At 49.9% G+C, this 21,304-nt stretch overlaps 9 protein-coding genes across 9 annotated transcripts; 4 read left to right on the top strand and 5 right to left on the bottom strand.

Annotated features, from left to right (window-relative positions):
- Positions 1–1,235: 1,235 nt before the first annotated feature.
- Positions 1,236–4,197, top strand: BO85DRAFT_381285 (2OG-Fe(II) oxygenase; the record flags this gene model as incomplete). The annotated part of the gene is made up of 4 exons (XM_025656409.1): positions 1,236–2,465; positions 2,525–2,880; positions 2,930–3,193; positions 3,243–4,197. The coding sequence occupies 4 exons, from the start codon at positions 1,236–1,238 to the stop codon at positions 4,195–4,197; spliced, it is 2,805 nt and encodes a 934-aa protein (XP_025511474.1).
- Positions 4,198–4,461: 264 nt separating this feature from the next.
- BO85DRAFT_381186 (uncharacterized protein) lies at positions 4,462–5,871 on the bottom strand (the record flags this gene model as incomplete). Its single annotated transcript, XM_025656406.1, has 1 exon — positions 4,462–5,871. The coding sequence occupies one exon, from the start codon at positions 5,869–5,871 to the stop codon at positions 4,462–4,464; it is 1,410 nt and encodes a 469-aa protein (XP_025511473.1).
- A 703-nt stretch (positions 5,872–6,574) lies between these two features.
- BO85DRAFT_381526 (integral membrane protein Pth11-like protein) lies at positions 6,575–7,987 on the top strand (the record flags this gene model as incomplete). Its single annotated transcript, XM_025656426.1, has 4 exons — positions 6,575–6,778; positions 6,844–6,880; positions 6,942–7,449; positions 7,513–7,987. The coding sequence occupies 4 exons, from the start codon at positions 6,575–6,577 to the stop codon at positions 7,985–7,987; spliced, it is 1,224 nt and encodes a 407-aa protein (XP_025511472.1).
- BO85DRAFT_453065 (Gfo/Idh/MocA family protein) lies at positions 7,970–9,266 on the bottom strand. The gene has a single exon (XM_025660979.1). It carries the CDS (start codon positions 9,186–9,188, stop codon positions 8,067–8,069), a length of 1,122 nt encoding a protein of 373 aa, XP_025511471.1. The 5' UTR covers positions 9,189–9,266; the 3' UTR covers positions 7,970–8,066.
- A 2,648-nt stretch (positions 9,267–11,914) lies between these two features.
- On the top strand, positions 11,915–13,081 carry BO85DRAFT_405670 (uncharacterized protein; the record flags this gene model as incomplete). Its single annotated transcript, XM_025657305.1, has 3 exons — positions 11,915–12,279; positions 12,343–12,568; positions 12,626–13,081. The coding sequence occupies 3 exons, from the start codon at positions 11,915–11,917 to the stop codon at positions 12,809–12,811; spliced, it is 777 nt and encodes a 258-aa protein (XP_025511470.1). The 3' UTR covers positions 12,812–13,081.
- A 337-nt stretch (positions 13,082–13,418) lies between these two features.
- On the top strand, positions 13,419–14,832 carry BO85DRAFT_453063 (magnesium transporter CorA family protein). Its single transcript, XM_025660978.1, has 2 exons — positions 13,419–14,094; positions 14,149–14,832. Exons 1-2 carry the CDS (start codon positions 13,571–13,573, stop codon positions 14,735–14,737), a joined length of 1,113 nt encoding a protein of 370 aa, XP_025511469.1. The 5' UTR covers positions 13,419–13,570; the 3' UTR covers positions 14,738–14,832.
- Positions 14,833–14,841: 9 nt separating this feature from the next.
- BO85DRAFT_429282 (cytochrome P450) lies at positions 14,842–16,395 on the bottom strand (the record flags this gene model as incomplete). Its single annotated transcript, XM_025658246.1, has 1 exon — positions 14,842–16,395. The coding sequence occupies one exon, from the start codon at positions 16,393–16,395 to the stop codon at positions 14,842–14,844; it is 1,554 nt and encodes a 517-aa protein (XP_025511468.1).
- Positions 16,396–17,210: 815 nt separating this feature from the next.
- BO85DRAFT_462944 (SDR family NAD(P)-dependent oxidoreductase) lies at positions 17,211–18,266 on the bottom strand (the record flags this gene model as incomplete). Its single annotated transcript, XM_025661883.1, has 6 exons — positions 17,211–17,400; positions 17,453–17,505; positions 17,561–17,583; positions 17,639–17,751; positions 17,806–18,166; positions 18,218–18,266. 6 exons carry the CDS (start codon positions 18,264–18,266, stop codon positions 17,211–17,213), a joined length of 789 nt encoding a protein of 262 aa, XP_025511467.1.
- A 651-nt stretch (positions 18,267–18,917) lies between these two features.
- BO85DRAFT_462943 (cytochrome P450) lies at positions 18,918–20,399 on the bottom strand (the record flags this gene model as incomplete). Its single annotated transcript, XM_025661882.1, has 5 exons — positions 18,918–19,299; positions 19,353–19,621; positions 19,689–19,933; positions 19,983–20,085; positions 20,205–20,399. 5 exons carry the CDS (start codon positions 20,397–20,399, stop codon positions 18,918–18,920), a joined length of 1,194 nt encoding a protein of 397 aa, XP_025511466.1.
- Between the last annotated feature and the right edge of the window lie 905 nt (positions 20,400–21,304).

The following is a 21,304-nucleotide window of genomic DNA, read 5'->3' as shown; positions in this document are numbered from 1 at the left end:
CCACTGCTTGCGACCGAGCGCCGATCAAGGAATTCTTGCCGATTGGTATGGAGGTTGACCGGAAAGCTGCCAAGGCATCCAATTCTGGGTCGATGACTTACGCACACAAAACAAATAAATAGACTTCTTACCTCTCCATCCGTCCCAAGAGAAGAGTCGGGGAACCCGAGCTGTCGGCTCCCATCTGCGCGGGATTGACAATTGACATCCTCTCTTTGGCTAATTGCCCGATGGAAGAAACTAACCCACTACTAGTTATCCTTGGATCATAGATAACCAGTGGATGGCGGCTAATTTCCTGCAGGGGCACCTACTAGTCCATCTGTAGGGCGTTCAGGGGCTGCTGTGTGTGTGTGTTTGGGACGGGAGGAGTCACAACTGGCGGGGGAACCGGAGACTGCGCGACCCGAATCCGATCCATGGAACGACTGTTCCAGGGAAACTGCGTGAAGAGCTTTATTTCTCGTGTCGGTCGTCTATGGGCAGGATGCCATATGCTACATGCTGCATGCTGCTATGTTGCTACCAAGCTTTGTGCTCCATGGCGGCGCAGGGCACGAGCCAAAAAAACCTGCGTCTGTGGTGAGCTGGTTAGACGTGGATTTTCCTTTTTTCTGATCCTCAATAGTCGATTTGTACGGAGTTCAGCATCTACATCTCCCCGGGCCGCGGTTATTGATCCGTTGATCGACAGGCATCACGGTCTCGAGTCGGGGTCGATTTGTGTGGATGATCTTGAAGCTATATATAGAACTTGACGGCTAAAGGAGGAATAGGGGTAACTAAGCACTCGGAATCTTCTCCCCGGAGTCGCCTCCACACAAGTTAAGGAGATATTGTCCGAGTCAAAGGAGAATTAAGTATCACGGAACCGCATTCGACGATCCCTGGATGAGTGTTGGGTTTGCTGTCGGTGGATGGAATCCGTCGTCGCGTTTCCACTTCCAGTATCTACACAGTAGGAGAATGTCCGGCCTGCCGGCAGGTATACTACAGAATGTCAAGTTTGATCCAGACATCCATGCTATTGGGCGAGTCATAAAACAATTGTGATATAATGTCAAGGTGACAGGGATTGATGTGATGGTTGGTTTTTGCCCGATGGCCACTAATTGCAGCATGTAACGCGACGCGAGTCGCGACCGGATAACCTCTACACGAAGTTGAACTTTGACATCACATCCTCCTCTATCTCGGCACCTACCACACCAACTCATGCAAGTAACAGAGGCAATATGAGTTCATGTTCGGATGAATTGCTCGAAGATGATGGCCACCTTGACCTCAAGCAAGAACTCTTGTTCACCTTGGACACCATCCAATCTTCCGGATCCTTCTTAGCCGGGAAAGCTTCGCTGGGTCTTGCCTTGCCTGGCCTGGACCTTCCAGGCGTAGGCAACATTCGACTTCCCATCTCAGCCGATGATGCAAAAGCCATCATCCAGTGTTGTGATCGCAGTCCCTACGGGAAAGGTTCCGAAACCCTGGTCGACGAATCCGTCCGCAAAACATGGCAGCTCGACCCTGGCCAGTTCTCCCTTCAAAATCCCTACTGGCAACAGCAGATTGGTATTCTGGTGAATGACGCCGTCACCGGCCTGGGCCTGACCGCTCAATCGGAGGAGGTCAAGGCGGAGTTATACAAGCTACTGATTTACGAAGAAGGCGCATTCTTCCGCCCACACCAAGATTCTGAGAAGGCCGATGGCATGTTTGCTACATTAGTAGTATACCTTCCCTCGAAGCACGAAGGCGGAGATCTCATTGTATCCCACCGTGGTACCAAGCTCGAATGGCGAAGTGCGCCATCCTCAGAGTTTAGCTTTTCCTGGGCTGCTTGGTATGCGGATGTTATCCATGAGGTGAAGCCGGTCATCTCTGGATATAGAGTGGCTCTGGTGTACAATCTGATCCATCGCCCGTCGCTTGGGGCTAGGATGCCCATTGTCCAGACAGACAGACTGGCCATTCTCTTAGGATACTGGGCTTGTCGCATTGACGAAAAGATTCACCCCGACTACCCAGCTTGGGATCGTTATGTCGATGACTGCTGCCCGCCAGCACTCGTCTACGCTCTCGAGCACCAGTATACTAGTGCGGAGCTCAGCTTTCATCGACTGAAAGGAGTCGACCAAGCTCGTTTTGCACAACTGCAAAATGCGTGCCAGAGGCTTAAGTTCGACATATACTTCGCCAATATTGAGAAAAGAGAAACTGGCGCAGCTGAGGAACCATACAATAGCTGTCATCGGAAGCCTTACTATGAGATAGACGTGATTGAGACCAATCTAGAGTTCTTAAAGGTAGTGGATGCGCTCGGAACTGTTGTCGCAGAGCATCTGCCATTCCACGAGGATTTGCTTATCCAAGACGGGTTCTTTTCGAATCGAGACCCGAATGATGGAGAGTACCAAGGCTTTACAGGAAATGCGGGTGCCCAGGCCACTCATTTTTATCGAGCGACAGTAAGTCAAGCTTTCGGTTCCCACATTCGATGTGTTCTGTGTATGTTCGATCCTCAAAGTCATGGGGCGCCATAATCGTTCCAAAGGCTTTTCGCTTTTCGTTCATACTCCATCGGTTGAAGAACTCCACAGATAATGGTGAAGAACTTCTAGATGAGTGCCACCGTTCCGTCTCAGAATGTCTTGATGAAGGTTTTACGCAGTGGGATCTGGTCCAGACCTGCAAAATGACGTTACAAAAAAAGTGGCTGCCATCCGAGATGATTGACAAGGTCATGCAGATAGCCATTGACGTTGATGACGTGGCTCTATTTTGCCAAGCCGTTGAATCTCTTCACGGAACTGTTTCGCCCTCTCAAATTACTAACATCGCGAATGTCATGGCGAAACATGGACTCGAAGCTGTCCGCGAAGCGTATGTTCACCTATACTATGTACAGCGTGTACGTCCTGACACTTTCTAGGGTGGAGCATGTATTTCAGGTCCAACGCCGTTCTCCCATGATCCATAATTTGATTTCTGAGCGATACGCCTGGCTTGATAGCTTGGTCCGGGAATATATTGAGATTTGCGAGGAACAAGACCGGGAGGTATCGCCCGACGTGCTCGATTGGGACATCACTACTGCCAGTAAATTGATTTCCATACATTCGAGGGACACAGCTCGTGGTGGCCACGAACTTGCGATGTTCCTAACCACTTTGCCCCGGGAGAAGTTATTCACAAGGTAGATAGACGCCTACTGTTTCCTGACTTATCACGCTAACAAGAACTAGAATCCACCCTTTCCTGGAAACTAAGATTGGGGACAGCGCTTTTCTTGCCTCTTTCTTTGTCTCGGCCTATGAAAACTCCCGTACTGATGATCTCGACCTTAAAGGTGCGGTCGATGCAATGATCAAATATCTTTTTCCGCCATTTGCTCGCGCTTTCCATATTGTACACGAGCATACCTTTGCCTACTCCCGGAAACATACCTTGACTTTCAGCGTTAAACCGGATACGGTTGTTAAGGTGCTCCGGATAGGTAGTATTAATGACATCGATACAACGGTATTATTCGATACCCTCACGGAGTTTGCTCTAAATCTGCGAGGAAACGACATGGGTCGTGTTTTCTCCGACTTTCTGTTGCCAGTGGCAAAAGGTGTTTGCGACAACGTCATTACGTCCCGGAGCCCTTCCACCACTAATCAACGACGATTTTTTAAACATTTTCTGAACAAATATGTGGTTGACTATGTCCAGTCTCCTCCTCTCGTGCCACCCGACTACAAGATCAAGACACATATAGACTGCCGCTGCCTTATCTGTTCTAAGCTTCAGCTAGGGAATTTCATCGAAGATCCCGCGCAAAAGGCCACGGATGTTTTCATGGCTAATTCCGACAAGAAACACTTTGATCGCTATCTTGACGACGCTTATTTCACTAAAACCCTTATCGGACCTCCTCGCTCGGGCATGCTGCGAATAGGAAAAACGGATGCGTTGATGGCAGTTTCCCACTTCTACGCATGGAACAAACGAGCTGTTGAGGCAAAGAGTCAGCTGGAACAGTTGAATCTGTATAGCTCTCTGAAAGAACTTCTGGGAAATAGTTACTATTCCTTGATGAATCACCCCAACCTTACACTTCCTGATGGGCATCCTGCAGCTATACCAGTTGAGGCTCCGGATGGTTATCCTGTGCTAGGGAGCGTGGTTTCGAGTAAGCGTCGCCAAGAGTGGTGATCTACACCTCCCCTGAATATGTTGCAAATACCCGTCGGGCAGAGGGACTTTGGATATGTTTGCTTTGTATATCTTCTTATAATACCCTATGCCATTTAATTTGATGCTATATTTCTATTACCAGATAGGCAATTAATATGCGACACCCTGAACCTGCTGCATGTGCTAAGGCTTTACATACAGCCTGCGTTGACATCCCTAGTTTCCGTACAAAAACACGTCCTACTTACCATCATACATATCCCGGTAGATTACCACATCACCTCACCGCGCCACGGCATACTTCATCCATAGCGGATCATTAAGCAGTCTCTCCAAACATCCATCCGCCACCCCAACCAGAACCTCCATTCCTCCCTCGCGCGGATTCGGCAACACCACCTGCAACCCATTGATGACCCCGACATGCGGCGCCCGCACCGACTCAATATGTCCTCCTAATAGTGTACCCCAATCCAGATTATACAATGCAAAGTCGACCCACGATGTCAACATGCAATTGAACCCAGGCAGATCAACCAGTGACGCCGGGAATATCTTCCTAATGTCGTCGAGCTGCTCAATCAAGGAAATGACGTCGTCCGTGTGCTGATTGCTCACACGGTGCAATGCCTTCCGGATCAAGACAGCTAGATCGGCCAAGTGGGCAGAAGTGAGCATCTTGCGCACGGGCATTGACACACCGATGTATTCGAGAAAACAGCCAAGCGTGTTCGGGTGGACGGGAGGATCAGTTCGTAACCGGCCATTTAGGGCGACGTTGAAGAATGATTCTTGATCCTGGTTGACATTCTCTAGGGTTTCTAGCGGCCACTGGACGGCCATTACCGTTCGCCAGAGCAACGCGGACAGGGCATCGTTCGTCGATATCCACGGCACGTCTGTTGGTTCCGATGCATTCTTGGGTGATGCGTCCATCTTCAACGCAGCCAGAGCCTCCAGCGAGAAATAGAAGACTTGAGCTCGGTGGTTCTTCGCCAGCATCTTCGGCGGCAGGCCTTCGGGTGGCTTGAACGGGAGGACGACGTATTCCGGATGGTCTTCTATTCGGCCTGGGTTACGCCCTGAGGAGCGCATGACTTTCTCACGGTCTGTGAAAATGGCTGGCGGGAGTACGACAGGATGGATTATTTTCAGTCCCTGTGCGCGACGGCACTCCTCCGCCCAAATCTGCATCCATGTCTGGAATGAGGTGCCGTCGCCGGCCATATGCAGGATACACCATGTTAGAATCAGTCCGCCGCGGATAAAGTTGGCTTGGACGAGCGAGATGGGGAGGTGCTCGCCTGGGTCTGTTGGCCAGATGTCACGACGGCACAATGTGTCGGCGTCGAAGGCGTCCACGGGAAAGTGTCGGGCTCTGAGTTTAGCATAGCTTGGAATTGTTTCTTGCGTTCGTAGGTCCTTAACTAAAATTGTCTCTTCTGCATTGGGTCCTAGAATCTGCAGCTTCATTACACTGTCCTGTCTGGCGGTCGGGTCGGGAATCGCCTTGCAGGCTAGAATGGGGAGGCGCTGGGCTGCGCCGTCGTAGCCGGCTTTCAGGGCTTTGGACACATCTTCCAGCACGTAATCTTCGCCTAGGGGAAAGGTGAACACGTATCGCATGTAGCCTCGGGGGCCGATGAGTTCGAGCGGAGTGAAGGTTGGCACCTCGGGGGCGATGGAACCCATGGCTGTCTGCTGAGGAGAGGGCTAAAGATTGTCGGATTGGCAGTAGGCAAGGCTGATCCGTTCTTCTCTGGACTTTTTATCTGTCGCAGCAAGCAGGCAGTCGGACGGGATTTGCCCCTCTGGTTTATCTAGGCGTACAGCTAAGGGGAGATGGTTCGATTTGCAAAGAGTGCTAGTAGTGGGGATGAACAGAATTAGCTGTGCTCACTGCTACTTCCTCCAGGTTGTCATGATCATGACTACTATAGCTTCTTATGCTATTATTGCACATTATCCCTTTTCAGTAACTGACAACCGTCCTCCGGCCCGATACTACTGCATCGCCTGTTCGCTTGGAGTATCGGTTGAGGCTAAGGGCAAGCGAAGGAATCCGCCCCCGGTCGTGTGTCTCTGGGGCCCCACGCCGGCGACTAATTATCGGTCCGTGTCGCTGCTGTCAGCGTTGAGCTAAAGAGACGGTGGCTTGTCTTAATATCCGCTTGCAACGGGTGTCATATCCGTGTCTTTGTTGATTGGGTTGCATGTCTGGCCCCCAAGCTAGTCGGCCGATCTTATGATGCGCCATTCCCGCTGCCAGGATGCTCAGCCGTCCGTAGGGGCCATTCCTGGTCGCCTTTATACCACTGCTTTCTGGTTTAATGAACCTGCTTGTGAGTTTTTCTTGTCGCTGCTGTTGTTGTATTGTTGCGGTCGGCGGACCATTATGGCCGTGGATCCTGCCATTGTCGCTATATTCGGCGAGCCTCCGGATAATATTGATTTGACGGATAGTAGGGTTCAGCAGGATAATGCAGTCGTGATTTTTATTCTGTGCTTGGCTGTCATTTCGGTTGTCTTGCGCTTTGTTGCTCGGCGGGTTTTGCGCAATTCTCTTATGATGGATGATTGGGTCATTATTCTTGCATTGGTGCGGTGACATCTCTCCCAGAAATATATTTCGAAATGTATTAGCTAATTGTACTCGGTGTATAGATGTTTATATGCACGACTTCCGGTTTGAGTATCTCCGGTAAGGCCTGTTTAGCCATTGCAAGCTTTTGCTTTGTAACAATTGAAACTGACGAGAACAGGAGGCTTCTTCGGTGCCGGCAAACATGTCTGGGCTATCAGCGTCACCAAGCTGATGGCACTATTCAGGGTTAGCAGCACCACACATAGCACTGTAGCTCGTGCACTGACATTTCAGATCCTCTATATCTACGTCATGGTATACTCAGCTGTATGCGCCGCTTCCAAAGTCTCGATCCTCTTCTTCTACCGCCGCGTCTTCATGGCCTCCCACGCAGACCTTTCTCTGCGCATCGGCATTTACCTCGGCTTCTTCCTCACTCTATCCTACCCGATCATCATCTGCGTCACAATGGCCACGGCATGTAAACCCGCCTCTTACTTCTGGGACCAGTTCGGCGGTGCAAGTGGCACATGCATTGACACCGATACCTTCTTCTTAGCGCTGGGGATAATTAACATGCTCAACGATATCGTCGTCTTGTTGATTCCTTTCCCGCAGATCGCTAAATTGCAAATGAATCGCCGCAAGAAGGTCGCTATAAGCGGTATCCTGGCCGTAGGAAGTTTGTAAGTCTCCTCTCCTCTGTACCCTTCAAACCTAGTTGCACTAGGACTTATATTGGCTTGCAGTGCCTGCGTCGCCAGCATCGTCCGCATCTACTCCGTCGACGAATTCACCAAACGCAACGACGTCACCTGGACCCTCGGTCCCGTCTTCATCTGGTCAACCATCGAACCGGGGCTCTCCATCGTCTGTGCTTGCTTGCCTCATCTCGCCCCGTTGGTCCGGTTAGCGCATATCAAGCTCTCCTCAAGCCAGGATAGCAAGCCAACACATCCGAGTACACCGTGGCGGTCTCGGAGCGGCATCGCCAATGGGGGTGGCACGCCTTCAGCCGGTCGACGTGTGCATAGTGTCCTGTCAACCAAGTATACGTTTGATGGGCAGGATGATGAAGAGATCGGACTCACGAATCATGTTACGACGAGTACGAGTCTAAGGAAGCCGCACTCGATGGAGTCGGTAGAAAGGGAGGGGGGAAGTACGGCTGATCAGTCGATCATGGTGCATTCGAGTTTTGAGCAGTCTGTTTCGAATAAGTAGATTTATGCTGTTTAATTTAATATCACACTATCAATGAGGCTAACACATTTCTACTTTCCGCCTCACTCCCTCCTATGAACTACTGAATCCTAGCCAAAATCTCTTCGACACTCTCCACCTTAACCACCTCCTCCTTCTCCATCGCTCTCTTCACCGCATCAACCACCACCAACGCCCTCAATCCCTCCACAGCATCACACCTGGGCGTCTCCCTCCCCTCCAACACTTGCACAAAATGCTCCAATTGCAAATCAAACGGCACTCCCTTATCAACCTCAAACTCTTCCACTCGCAACTTCTCACTCCATCCCTTCTCCCCTTCCACCCCATCATAACTCCACCTCTTCAAATCCGGCACACTCAACGACCCCCGACTTCCCAAAACCCGATAAAACCCTCCTCCCTCACCACCCACCTTCGGAATAATGGGATTCTCACCCGTCCCGGCCTCGAAATTCCACGGCGACGGCGCACAATCACTCACCACGAAGGTACCCACCACCCCACTGGCAAATCGGAATGTGATCGCCGCGCCTTCTTCCGCCGTGTGGTCTGCATTACCATCTGGGCCACCGCGCTGGGGCAGGGTTTTCTCTGCGTAGACGCGCGTGATGGGGCCGAAGAGGTAGTGCAGAAGATCCACGTCGTGGATGAGATTGATGCTTAATACACCGCCTTTGGTCTTGTCGCTTCTCCATGAGGTAGCGCCGGTGAAGTAGGATGCTGGCTTGTAGAGAGTCCATAAACCTGATAGAGCGAGGATGGAGCCCAGGGATCCCGACTCGAGAATCTCCTTCGTTTTGGTGATGTAGGGGTTGAATCTCCGGTGGTGGCCGATCAGGATTTTCACGTCTGGGTGCTTCTGGTGTGCTTGGAGTAAGGGAAGCGCGGTGGTGATGGTATCGCTGATGGGCTTCTCGAGTAGGATGTGGATGTTGTGGCTGATGAGTTCGAGAGCCACGGGGACGTGCGTGTGGTTGGGGGTGCAGATGATGGCGGCGTCTGGGTGCGGGAAGCTTGGTACAGAAGAGAGGAGGGCTGATAATGAGGGGAAGTAGAGCGTGTTGAGGGTTTTAGCCACGGATGAAGCGCTTGGAGAGGGGTCAACCAAGGCAAGAAGATTGGTGGAGGGGTTGTTGATGACGGATTGGGCGTGGCGGGGGCCGATGAGGCCGGCGCCGACGATGATAATGTTAATCATGGTATTTACAGGCTTCTGGGTGCAATTGCGTGAAGGGTCATGGGTTTGGTGCTGGTGAGAAGGGTGTTTTTATATCGGTGAGTCAAATTGGGATTCTGTGGTGGGTCTGCTCAGGTCTGGTCTGGGGTAAATGCAGTCCCTGACCGGGGAGTGGATCTGGATGCATATGACGCTGCATAGTAATGCGGCTGTGGCTTTGGGGCAATCGTGGTGGAAATTATGCCTGACATTGTGCTGGATAATTGGGGTGGCGTGGGAGGACCGGAGAAGCGCTTACCCAGTTACATAATGTGTTTTGCCGGTGGGGTGCGGGCATTGATGGACATGGAATCTGTTCCGGCGGTATCTCCGCCGCTCGGAATCTATCCCGTAGACTGCTAGAGCACGAGGGTCTGCACTACGATTAGTGTGTTTGGTGGGGTTTACCCCGCTGGTCTACATTGAACTGGGAGATATATTGTCCCGGTAATGCGGTAGAAGTGTATGAGTCTTTAATTGTTTATCAAGGTGGAAGAGAGGATGTTAGAGATTGGAAGCGGCAATTTCCTGTCCCGGACACACAACACAAATTCTCTCTGATAATGAAACTACAAACCAAATCGAAAATGACGACTGAGGATGAGGAGGTGCACTGGCTGTCCCCAATTACTCAGGGTAGTGTAGATTGTAATAATGGTCAAGACGAGGAGTGATGCTTTCGCGCATGGGAGAAAATGTGCAGGTGAGAGTAAGACTGAGGATACTGAAATACTGCACAGGATATTCTCATAGAGAAAACCTCTAGTTGACGGTGACGGTAAATGTTATCCTTATCAAGCGGCTCTAGTGCATTGATTTGGAATTCCGGTGATTCTCATAGTCTTCATCTTGGTAACCATTCAGGATCTGTATAACTTGCGTGAACAAGACATTATTGCTTGATGATTTCAACAACACACCACGCAACTGCTATTGTGAATCCAATGTTGGTCTTCTATCCTCTGCTTTTCACTAGCTCGGATGGCATATGCATGGCAAGTAAGGCCCTTGTAGGAAATTATCATTAATAGTTTCAATTTCCCCCAGCCGAGTGTGCTCCATGGTCCATATTGATGCATTTTGAAATTTGAAAGCGGTCATGGGGGCACCGCATGGTGAAGATCGTAATTATAGCCATCATTATATTCTGCATATGAGTTTCTCATGACAGGTGCTAATATGATCATTGCTGGTGTGGATGGTGAGGTGTGAAGGCCATGTATAATCGGTTACTATCGTGAACGACTTGAGAGCAATGCATCAATATAGCTGCAAATCTTGTGCTTCGGCATACCTAGGCCAAAGATATTGGCTAAAGAATTTCTAGCAATCTTGACGATGAAGCGGTCGTGGCTGAAGGGGTATTGCCTTTGATCGGCGGTGTCGCCGTGTGTTTGTATATTCTGTCCGAATAGAACTGTACATAAGGCCTGAGGGGTATTAGAACAATATTGCAGGATAATCCGGAGCAATTGGGGGAATTGCTTGACCTAATGGCTTGTCACCCCATTTTGCCAGGGTATTTGTCCCGTGAGATCGATTCCAGACCAAGCTACCATTTGTGCAGCCTCCTGCATTCATGTAGGTGTCCGCATTCTCTTCCTCAAAACTAGTTAACTTCAACCAGTGCTCGGATAATCCGCCTTCGAGGGAGCCATCAGTCCATGTAATTATTCTCCATAGTCGACACCTTCACATCCTTCTCTTTATCCCCTACTGCAGCCTTCTCATTGGTTTACTCTCTTTTGTCCAAACAGTGATAGTAGCAACTGAAGTGGGCATTGGAGTCGAAAGTGCCCCCTCCTCAGATGGGCGACTCAACACCGAAATCCCCCGGACACGTGGCATAGTGGCCGAATTGTGCGGCCAGCTTCAGGCGAGCTGCCAGTCTGCATTGGCCCATAACTCTTTAGCTGTCTATCCAGGCGTTTATCAATTGTGGTCAGGGTGACGTTGCGGACAGGCCCGAGGGCTTGCTGTAGGAGTTGATATATTGGAGAAATCCCTGAAGAGGAAGACTTAAGTTTCTGGCCGCTTGCATGAAGCAATCGCTCCTGTACTTTGCAAGCAATTTGCTTCTGAAGACAATATTCGGTATCGACTTATAAAATGTAGCTTTGGAAAACAGTGGTATATACAATGGAAATGATAAAGATTTATGTCAGCTGCAACTTGTATGACAGGAGAGGAAGCCTCTTTATATACACTTAGGCCCTTGGGTGACTTTACTCTGAACAGGCATAATCCGTAGTCCACTATGTCAGTCACTACATCCACAGGGATTGTGTTACAGGGAATTCATCAAGTGTGTTCAAAGCAACGAACATGTGTTCATACATGTCCGTCTTGTGAAGAAGCGGGTCTTATTTATTATGCGGATATCCTAGTCGGCGCATTAACGGTGCCATGGGTCAAGGACGGAAGGTGAATGAGAAGGCAGGATCAATTGCCGCCATGCAGGAGCAGTGGTTGGCACAGAGCGGCATAGTCAGTAACTAGATGCACTTGTTCTTGTTTTCGAAGTAGACCAGGTTCCTTTCCCTATCATATAGGTACTGCCACTGAGAGGTTTAGAGCTAGGTATTGAATTCTGTATTCTATAGAGGGTTTGGCCAGAATATGTTTGCCTGAGGCCGCAATAACCGGCGCCAAGATTCGATCTCTCCCTTCCTTCCCAGCTCACCATCACCTCTTAGTATTCAGTCATCATGTCTGATCAGCAGCTTCTTCTTGAACGACAAGCTCGTCGACATGCCTTGGCCAAGATTGAGGAACACATCAAGCAAACCACTAATATGCAAGTCGAACCAAGCGACCTGAAGGCGGCTGGTATCCGCCATTTTCCTTTGTCCCTCGAGGGTGCCAAGGACCGGCCGTCTTTCTTCAGACCGTACGAAGAGGAGCTGCCTCTTCCAGTTGAGGAAGACGAATTTCTTCAGATTGAGCTGACCCCGGATAATATCATGTGGGACACTCGTGCGTTGGAGCTCTTCCTCTTTGACCACTTCCATGACTGCAGAGGGTCTGCCAAGCGCGAGTATCCCCAAAACCCTCCGTATGGTGTGTACCGAGAGTATGTGACTTCTTTCCCCACTCTTCCGGTATGTTAGCTGGCTCTCTGACTATATCATCCTAGAATTGGAGATTTCAAGTTTGGCCAATTACTGGAGTGTGGGAAGTTTAACTGGTATGCTGTTTCGGTGACTGATTACCCAGACGAGAACTTGCCCCACATCAAGGCAATAGTGGAAAATGATGCTATTGGTGATGGTAGACTACTCCGTGGAGAAATTATGACAATTACAGACATCATGAGGGCCCGTCTAAGAAGCAACACACTACGACTGCATATTGTTGCTCCGGTACAGTCTCTCTCTGACAGATTCAATCAAAGGCTTCTACTAACCCTAGTCTTATAGATGCTGGTTCTTTCCCTCATGGGCCCCCGTCATGCCCGTGTTCTAGAGGCCGATTTTGATGGAGCGATGCTTAACATCCGTGCTTCGAGGTTGTATGATTTCACGCGGAAGAACACAGATGCTGTGCAGCTGCTGACGCGTTATTGGCTGGGTGGGGCATGCGGCCAGACCACGATGAAATCCTAAGTCGGTATATTTGATTCTGGCGTTCAGGTTTGGCGTTGTATATGAAATGGGATGGAACATGGGCATTGATCACGATAATATGGATTAGCTGACTGATAACGAGCGTCGTTCTGGCAATGACGTCGACATCTACGAGTGAGGTATAATGGGAAAATAGTTTGCATTCATCATGCTCGGGAAATCGAAATTTCAAGAGTACATGCACAGAGAGCACCTCTACTAGAGATAGGCTATAGTATAGTAGACTCACTTGACATCACCAGTTCGTCCTATTGATTTCTGTCCAGCTGGTTGTCACGTGCTGTTTGTGCCGAATGCGGCAATGCGGAGGAGATGGCGAACCGCCTCTCTGATTGGTCAGCTTCCGAGAGGGCGAGGGAGGACCTCTAAAGCCTCGGTTGTTTTTAGATGATACTTGCACAGTTGATAGATCAAAGAGATGGACTGTGAAGTGTCAAGGGCGTTGATCAACTTTCTAGAAAGACTGACCGGGCGGTAACACGTGGATGGCCTGATCCCGTTCTGATTGGCCCACAGGCGGGATGGCAGGTGCACCGCCACGGCTCCGGCTCGACTTTTCTTCTCTCCCTGTCTTTCATCGCATCATCGGGCTTCATCCATCGCACACCCAAATCGTCAGGATGCGCTGCGCTTCCCCCTTGGGATCCCCGTTGATGTCTTCTTCATTCCAGCTGTGCCCATAATCTTCAATCCGGCCTCCCCCGCCCAGGGATGGAGCCCGCCCCGCTGGCTGCAATCATGTCATCTGATTCGACCCCCGACCCCCGGCTGGAGAAGCCCCGGCCGGCAGCGATCAGTCGCATCAACTTCTTCACCTCCCAGCTAAATACCTCGATTGAGGCCTCCAGTATCGAGGACTTGTGCTCTGTGTATAAGCCCTTTGACCTCCTTCTGGAGACAGGGGCCCACAGTGGCCTATGGTGGCTTGATATCACGGCTCCAGCGGAAGAAGACATTGAAGCTTTAGCGCGATTCTTCAACCTCCACCCTCTGACTACGGAGGATATCAAAACCCGTGAAACCAGAGAAAAGATCGAACTTTTCGGTCACTACTACTTTCTCTCTTTGCGACCGCCGCGCCGACTCGAGACGGACACTGGGGTACGCATTGTCTCGCACAACCTCTACGCCGTGGTGTTCCGGGGCGGCGTTCTCAGCTTCAGTTTCGACCCCAGTCTGCACACTAGCCATGTGCGACAGCGTATCAAGGAGCACAGCAGTCATCTGCTGTTGACCAGCGATTGGATTTGCTATGCCCTGATGTAAGCCCCACTACTACTGTAGCTCTGTTACGGCGATGTATTGACGCTTGACAGTGATGACATTGTTGACGGCTTTGCCCCGTTCATCAGTCGTGTCGAAACTGGTGTTGTGACAGTGGAAGACTCCGTCTCCATCACTCGACCGGACGACATGGGACTAGCCTTGCAGCGTATCTTCAAACTGCGCAAGGAGGTCATGAACATTCGTCAGCCGCTGCACGACAAGATCGACGTCATCCGGTCCTTTGCGCGGCACTGCGATATCTCCGACACCTCGTCATCGCAGGTTGCCCTGTACCTTAGCGACATCTGCGATCACGTCGTTACCATGATTGCCAACCTTGAGCAGGCCGAGCAGATGCTCTCGCGGTTGCAGTCCAAGTACCTCACCCAGGTTCACTTCGATTCCGGACGCATGCGCAACGGTATTGCATCGGCACTCAGCAAGCTAACGGTTCTTGCATCTATTCTCGTGCCGATGCAGTTCATCACGGGTTTATTCGGAATGAATGTCAGAGTGCCAGGGAAGACGCATGATGGGGACAACTCACTCACCTGGTGGTTCAGCATTCTAGGTTTCATCCTCGGACTGACTGTAATATTCGCCTGGGTGGCCAAACGGATCGGACTGCTGGATCGATAACTGCTACACATACATACTATGTTGCATAGAGGCTACATTTTCATCGTACATATTTAATACCATATACCTAATGCTATACTATTTCCTTGGCCGAATCCCCTTATTCACGCCCTAATATCCAGCCCAAGCGCCCGCTGGCTTTCCCGCACCTTATCCATCAACACCGCCATGTCCTTCTCCGTCTCATTCCACTCTTGCTCTACGATCGCCTTGGCCTTCTCACTGCGCGGCACAAACAGCGCCTCAAATGGTTCCGGTGTCGACACAAAAGCTGAATCAAACGCCATATCATCCACCGGTACCGGTTTCCCATCATCTCCCAGCGGCGCCTGAATATCAAACGCCCAAAGAATCCTAGCCATTAGTAGAAACAACGAGTTCCTCGCAATGTGCCGACCCGTGCATATCCGCCGCCCATATCCAAAGAAATTGCGAAACCGGCCATCCTCCTTCCCAGTCGCCTCGAACCATCTCTCCGGCCGAAATTCCAGCGGATCATCCCACGGATCATCAGTCAGACACATCGACCAGAACAACGGAATCACCGTCGCCCCCTTCGGAATCCGATACCCCATATAAGTATCCTCCTTCCTCGCAGCATGCGGTATCCCACCCGGCGCCATCGACCTCCACCGCAACGTCTCATCCACAACTGCCTGCACATACACCAACTTCTCCTGATCCTCAAACGTCGGCATCCTATCCTCACCCACCACCTCATCCAACTCCTTCCTTGCGACCGCTACAAACCGCGGATCCGTCCGAATCGCCAACACGAAGATCTTCATCACCGCCCACGTCGTCTCAAACCCCGCATCCACCAAAATTCCCAAATTATACGCCAAATCCATCCGCGGCATCCCCTCCGCATGCTTCGACGCCGAGAACTCCTTCGACCAATTCCACGCCTCACTACTCAACCCCTTCTCCAGATGTCTTGTATGCACACTCGCCTCGAGCCGAAACAACTTCTCCGCCAGCCTCTTCCACGGCGCCACCGCCGCCGGCAAGTAATTCAACACCGGAATCGCATCCACAATCCACGTGCCCACTCTCGCTGCGTAGGTAAAATTCCCCTGAATGGTCCGCATATCGCGCAACTCCTGCCCCTTTGGCGAGTGAAGTCGGAATCCGTACGCCAACGCGAACATCAAACTCCCACTATATCTCTCGAAATGCGCATCGAAGTCATTCGACCGCAACAAATCAAACATGAGCTGCTTACTCTCCAGGTCCTGTATGGGGTGGTAGGTATTCGACGCGCGGGGACTAAGCAACGGAGCATCCAGTCGCTGGTGAAGTCGTAACCAGTCATCGTATTGCCGGATGAGCATGTGCAAGCCCTTGGTGATGTTGTTCGCCATGACGAGGTCTGGGCGATCGGCGTAGATGCTGCCGCGTTTGTCGAGAAGATCACGTGCGATGATGGGTGAGGTGATTAGGATGAGGGTTTGGCGCCCAAATTGGGCGGACATTATAGGCCCGTAGGTTTTGCTCCATTGGTCGAACACTCGCCACGGCAGGGTTTGAGGGGCTTGGTGCAGGTTGCCGATTAGGGGGAGGCGACGTGGGCCTGGGGGAAGGTTGCGGTCGCGTTTGTATTCGTAGAGGAGGTGGAGGGTGAAGAGGGCGAGGAGGGTGAGGAGGATGGTGGGCATTGTGGTGGTGTGGATGGATGTATAGGTTGGGGAATTAGAGTTGGGCTTTAGTTGGGGGAGGAGATGTGCTTATAAGGTGGTACTATTCTTATATACTAGTGTTAAGTAGACTCTTCCCCTCTCTGATCACAACGAGCAAGGATATTTCTCAACACTACCGCTCGACTCATGAGGGGGTTGCGAGAGTCTCGGTTACGTTGCAATGACAGCCTTGCATTAGATTGTGCTTCGGGCGGGCTGAGGAAGGCCTATTATGGTAGTGGGGAAGTCTAATATGGACAGTGGTAGGAGCAATATCGTCACGCTAGCTGTTGGATGGCTACATTTTGGTGTCACTAAAACGTCCATGCATGGCCACCCCCTCCATCGACACAGTTGTGCCGTCTGACGACCCGCTCAGCTGCATTAGTGCACTGACGGGGCGTCTGTCACTTGACGCACGGCCGTTGAGGGACAAGGACTGGCTGTTGAAGAATTGTAATCGGGGTTTATTATTGGTGGGTGTGTGATTTGGGCCGTTCTGGGCTATATGGTGTTTCAAGGCAGGATTGCAGGATAGAAGCCCTAAGGTCTGGTATTATTAGATATATTTAGCCGGTAATAAGATTCAGACTAGCGGGACTGTGATCCATAATGTTTGGCAAGAGAACATTCAGATGTTAACGAGCATAGCATTGAGCCATCAATATGTCAATATCTTACAATTGATGTTGAAGAAATGTGCAACAAGATTACGAGGCGCAGAAACATAATTCTAGACGTAATGTAAAGCGAATGTGCCAAAAAATGTCATCTCGGTCTCAAGGTACCTCTAACTAAAGTCCATATCCCCCGTCAACAACTAAACCTGCTCCATAGACGTAGCTGCTCATAGGTGATGCCAAGAATAAAATCGAGTCTGTGATCTCCTCCATATCGGCTACTCTCCCTATTGGTGAACTCTCGACTTCTTCCTTAAAGACCCCCGAGTCTACTGCATCCGATATCATTGGCGTATACACAAATCTGTATACTCTTCAGGAAACTGCAATGGAAGTAGCAAGGAAACTTGATATACCCTGGACAAACGGCATTTATGCGGATTCCACTCGAAGCGTAGTACTTAGCATCCTACGGTAATGATCAGCTGAGGTGAATGATATTGGAATTCAATGGATATTACAACCATTTTCGTAAGTCCCATAACGCCTATAGATTTGTATAAGCCATAAACAAAGTATACCATGAACTTAGGAAAGCTTGCCGTGTTTCGAGGATACATATGCGGGAAAAGGCATACCCGTAGCCGAGGCAGAAATGCCTAGAGAGGAGCAAACGTTAACAATAACCCCACGACCACGTCGAGTACCACACGATCTGTAAATTATCAGAATGTGCATCTATACCCATAAAGCTATGATCGTTTCATACGTCTGAGTAAGCATCTGCTGAAGAAGTGCCCTCTGCGACAGCCACACACCCGTCTGGTTAATATCAACTGCCCGCTGCCAGTCCGTTAGGGATGATTGATGTGTGGGCTTTCCTGAATCACCAACTCCAGCGCAGTTAACTCCAATATCCACGCGACCGAAATTGGTGGCGACCTTCTGGACCGCATTGTTGACTTGTGCTTCGTTCGTCACGTTAAGAGATGCGGTTAGCAGCTCCACATAAGGAGATGTTTGTTTCAGCGACTCGGAGACTTTTTGAAGATTGGAAGAATTGATGTCGACTAACGCTAGCTTCGATATTCCGTTTTGAATGAATTTATGAGCCACGCCGGCTCCGATACCTGTTATTAATTCAGCTTCGCTGGTAGATACACGTGGTACTCTCGTCCTACCAGAGCCTGCTCCAGTGATGAAGGCTGTTCCGCGTAGAAGATGAGCCATGGCAGTCTGTTTCAGATACTATTGGATAGGACAGAAACTCAGAGCAAAGGCTCAACGGGGCTATTGGGGATATCTTGTGAGACACTGGCTTTGCTTAATCTTTATTGGTACACTAATGCCCACGAAGATCCCTACGTACAAATGCCATTCAGACCTCCAGAGCCTAGGTACACAGCTCGTACAGTTTGCCTTTTCTCATGTAAAATGTCGTCATCGTCCTACCTTGCGTTTCTCGCTACTTTTAACCCCTCGCATTCCCGAAGTATCGTAGCTGGGGGGCTTTACCTGCAGGGGAAAGTATTCAAATCTACATAAACTACTGCAAAGGTAACAATACATCCAGGATGATAAAGCGGCAAGTCCCACTTCCTTTTCTAGGATAATGCGCAACTTCCTATTTCGCTTACTTGCAGGGTGCGCTATAACGTGACGAATGTGGTATTGATATGTTTAAATAAATGGCACTCGAATGGAAAGCCTGCAGTTGTGAAAAAGCAGCAGTCTGAGAATGAACTGTAAATGGTAAAAGTTTCAAGCTTTCTTGCATCAGTTTATTAACGATTATAATAAAGCTCCTAAGCTTTTGTACGAGGCATATAATGGTGATAGACTAGTAAAGAGCCCAAAGATATGTATTCAAGACCAAATATCTCAAACAATGACGATATCCCCCTTCTCCCACGGGTGCTCTATCTCAATGGAACGAATAAACAATTCATGCTCTTTACTCCTTGGTGTCATGGAGATTTCATAAGCCTTAGGGTGGCTGATTACTCCAGGCAGATAATCCACAGCGGGTTCGATCTCCCTTCCATCCTTGACAAGCTTACCAATCCGGAAAGCCTGCAACGACCGCACGACAGTAAGGAATATGGTGGAGTCAGCAAACCCACGACCGGGACATATTCTACGACCAAATCCAAAGGCAAGGTTATGGGGATCATTCTCTGCGTGATGGGTCTCCGTGTCCAGAAATCTCTCGGGGTTGAATGTCATCGGATCTGAGTAGACTTTTGGGTCATGTAGAAAAGCCCTGGAGCCCCAGATGAGGATGGCAAGAAAAATAGTAGATACTAGTTAACTCACCATATATTTGGGATGATGGTTGCATCCCTTGATATCCGATATCCTTCATATACATCTTCCTTCGTACAAGCATGTGCAACGCCAAGAGGAGTAACAGGATTCCACCGGAGGACTTCTTTGATGACTGCGTTGGTATATGGCAGGTTTGCGCGATCTTCTGTTGTGGGGAGACTGGTCCCTACAGCGCGGTCGAGTTCTTCTTGCGCTTTGGTCTGCACGGCAGGGAAGAGGGCCATGGCTAGGAAAAAGGATGATAAAGCGGATACCGTCTACGTTTGTCAGTCCGACCCTAAATGTAAACTATTTCTTCCTAATGCTTAATGACGGTATACTGACCGTATCTGCACCAGCTCCGTAGAGTGTCGCTGCCGACCATTTGATTTCCGTTTCCTCCTCTGGACTGAGGTCGGGTTCCGCCTGAGTGAGTTGCTTGGAAACGTAGGATGGCTGGAACGTCCGGTTCTTTATTTGTTGTTGGACGAACGCGTACGGTTTCCCAGTCAGTTTATCCAATGTGGATCTCCATTCGCGGGCTGTAGTTTGAAAGCCAGCTCCGGGCACCCAGGGTGGAAGATATTTCACTATGACAACAATTGTTAGGTTCTGTTGGTGCGGAGAGTCCATACATACATAGAGGGAAACTATCCACAAGCCATGTTCCTGGCGTATGTGCTTTTCCGAATTGCTCGGTCGATGTATCCGCAAGGTCAACAAGAGGATCACGGCCGTGAGGCTGCGTGGTATACCCGTAGACGATTTTCAAGATGGTAGCTCCTGTTTGGTTGTTTCAATCTGTGAGCTACGTGGTGCTGGATTATACGGGCATCATATATACCTTCTCATATGATCCACGAGTCTTTCAGGGGATTGGAGAGCCCGAAGAAGAAATCGCCGAGCTTCAATATCCTGCTGAGTGTAGAACGATGAGAGGGCATTAGCTGAACCCAGGTATTGGTGGATCCGTCTTCGCTGTCCCCGAACATGGATAGGGTTGCGCTTCATTGTGACCATGCGCTCCCATCCCGCCCTATCCCCAACATTGAACATTCTTAGCGCAATGGACTAAGTTGTAGAATGATCACGGTTCAGAACTCACAATTCACAGCCAAAGATCATGCGAGGCCGGGATGAGTACTGCGACGATCGTTTTTCCAGAAGATCAATCGCAACCTTAGCATCATTGATGATGATTAGAGTGGTTCCCGGCGTCCACACAGAGCTGATAGGGCCTGGTAATTCAGCTTCAATAGACGGATCCAAAACTCGTACGAGATTGACTTACCGTAGATATCTTTATGCTTTAACCAGTGCTCCCATTCTCTACTCCCATGCGGCGGGAGATCGAGTATATTACCAACCAGGGGCAGACCCTTCGGCCCTGGGGGCAGTGGAAGTGCACCTCGCTTTGGGAGGTGGCTAAGTCTGACTATATAGAGAGCTAAAAGCCCAAATGCAGAGGCATATATAAAAGTATTCATTGTCAATCTTCTCCATTCACACTAATCTGTGGTGAAAGACAAATGAACAAAAATCATATGATAGCAAAAGCTTCCAAGACTAAGATGGAGTAGAGAGGAAATGTGCAGAAGAGAGATTCTGCACTCGATATGTCTAGTGCCATTGGTCATACCATGCGAAATGCAATCAGGAAGAGAGTATGACAGGATTTGTAAGGATTGCCAGGTTAGCTTGGGTACAGAAGTTTCCTCCTTCCCGTTTTCTGAAGAATGCATGCCCACGCTGCCATAATATATCGTTTGAAAAGGGTATCGATGTGATATATATGGAGATCATATGATTCTTTGTCGAAATCCTATCGGCTGGGGCACTGTGTGTGCAGAGAAAATTCTAATAGGAGCCTATCTGGGGGAGAGTATCTGAAGGGGAGTGGGATTATGTCAGAAGTATGGATACGCTGAGTGTTCCATCGGACGATACAAAATATCTGCCGA

Source organism: Aspergillus piperis (genome assembly GCF_003184755.1).
Source record: "Aspergillus piperis CBS 112811 unplaced genomic scaffold BO85scaffold_23, whole genome shotgun sequence".
In the NCBI taxonomy this organism is placed as follows: Eukaryota; Fungi; Ascomycota; class Eurotiomycetes; order Eurotiales; family Aspergillaceae; genus Aspergillus; species Aspergillus piperis.
This window is presented reverse-complemented; position numbering and strand designations above follow the sequence as displayed.

Bases quoted from the DNA above. Each gene is read 5' to 3' on its own strand.
- BO85DRAFT_453065 (XM_025660979.1), bottom strand. From the start codon at position 9,188: ATGATTAACATTATCATCGTCGGCGCCGGCCTCATCGGCCCCCGCCAC.
- BO85DRAFT_453063 (XM_025660978.1), top strand. From the start codon at position 13,571: ATGTCATCTGATTCGACCCCCGACCCCCGGCTGGAGAAGCCCCGGCCG. The intron at 14,095-14,148 runs GTAAGCCCCACT...GACGCTTGACAG, and splicing joins TGGATTTGCTATGCCCTGAT to TGATGACATTGTTGACGGCT.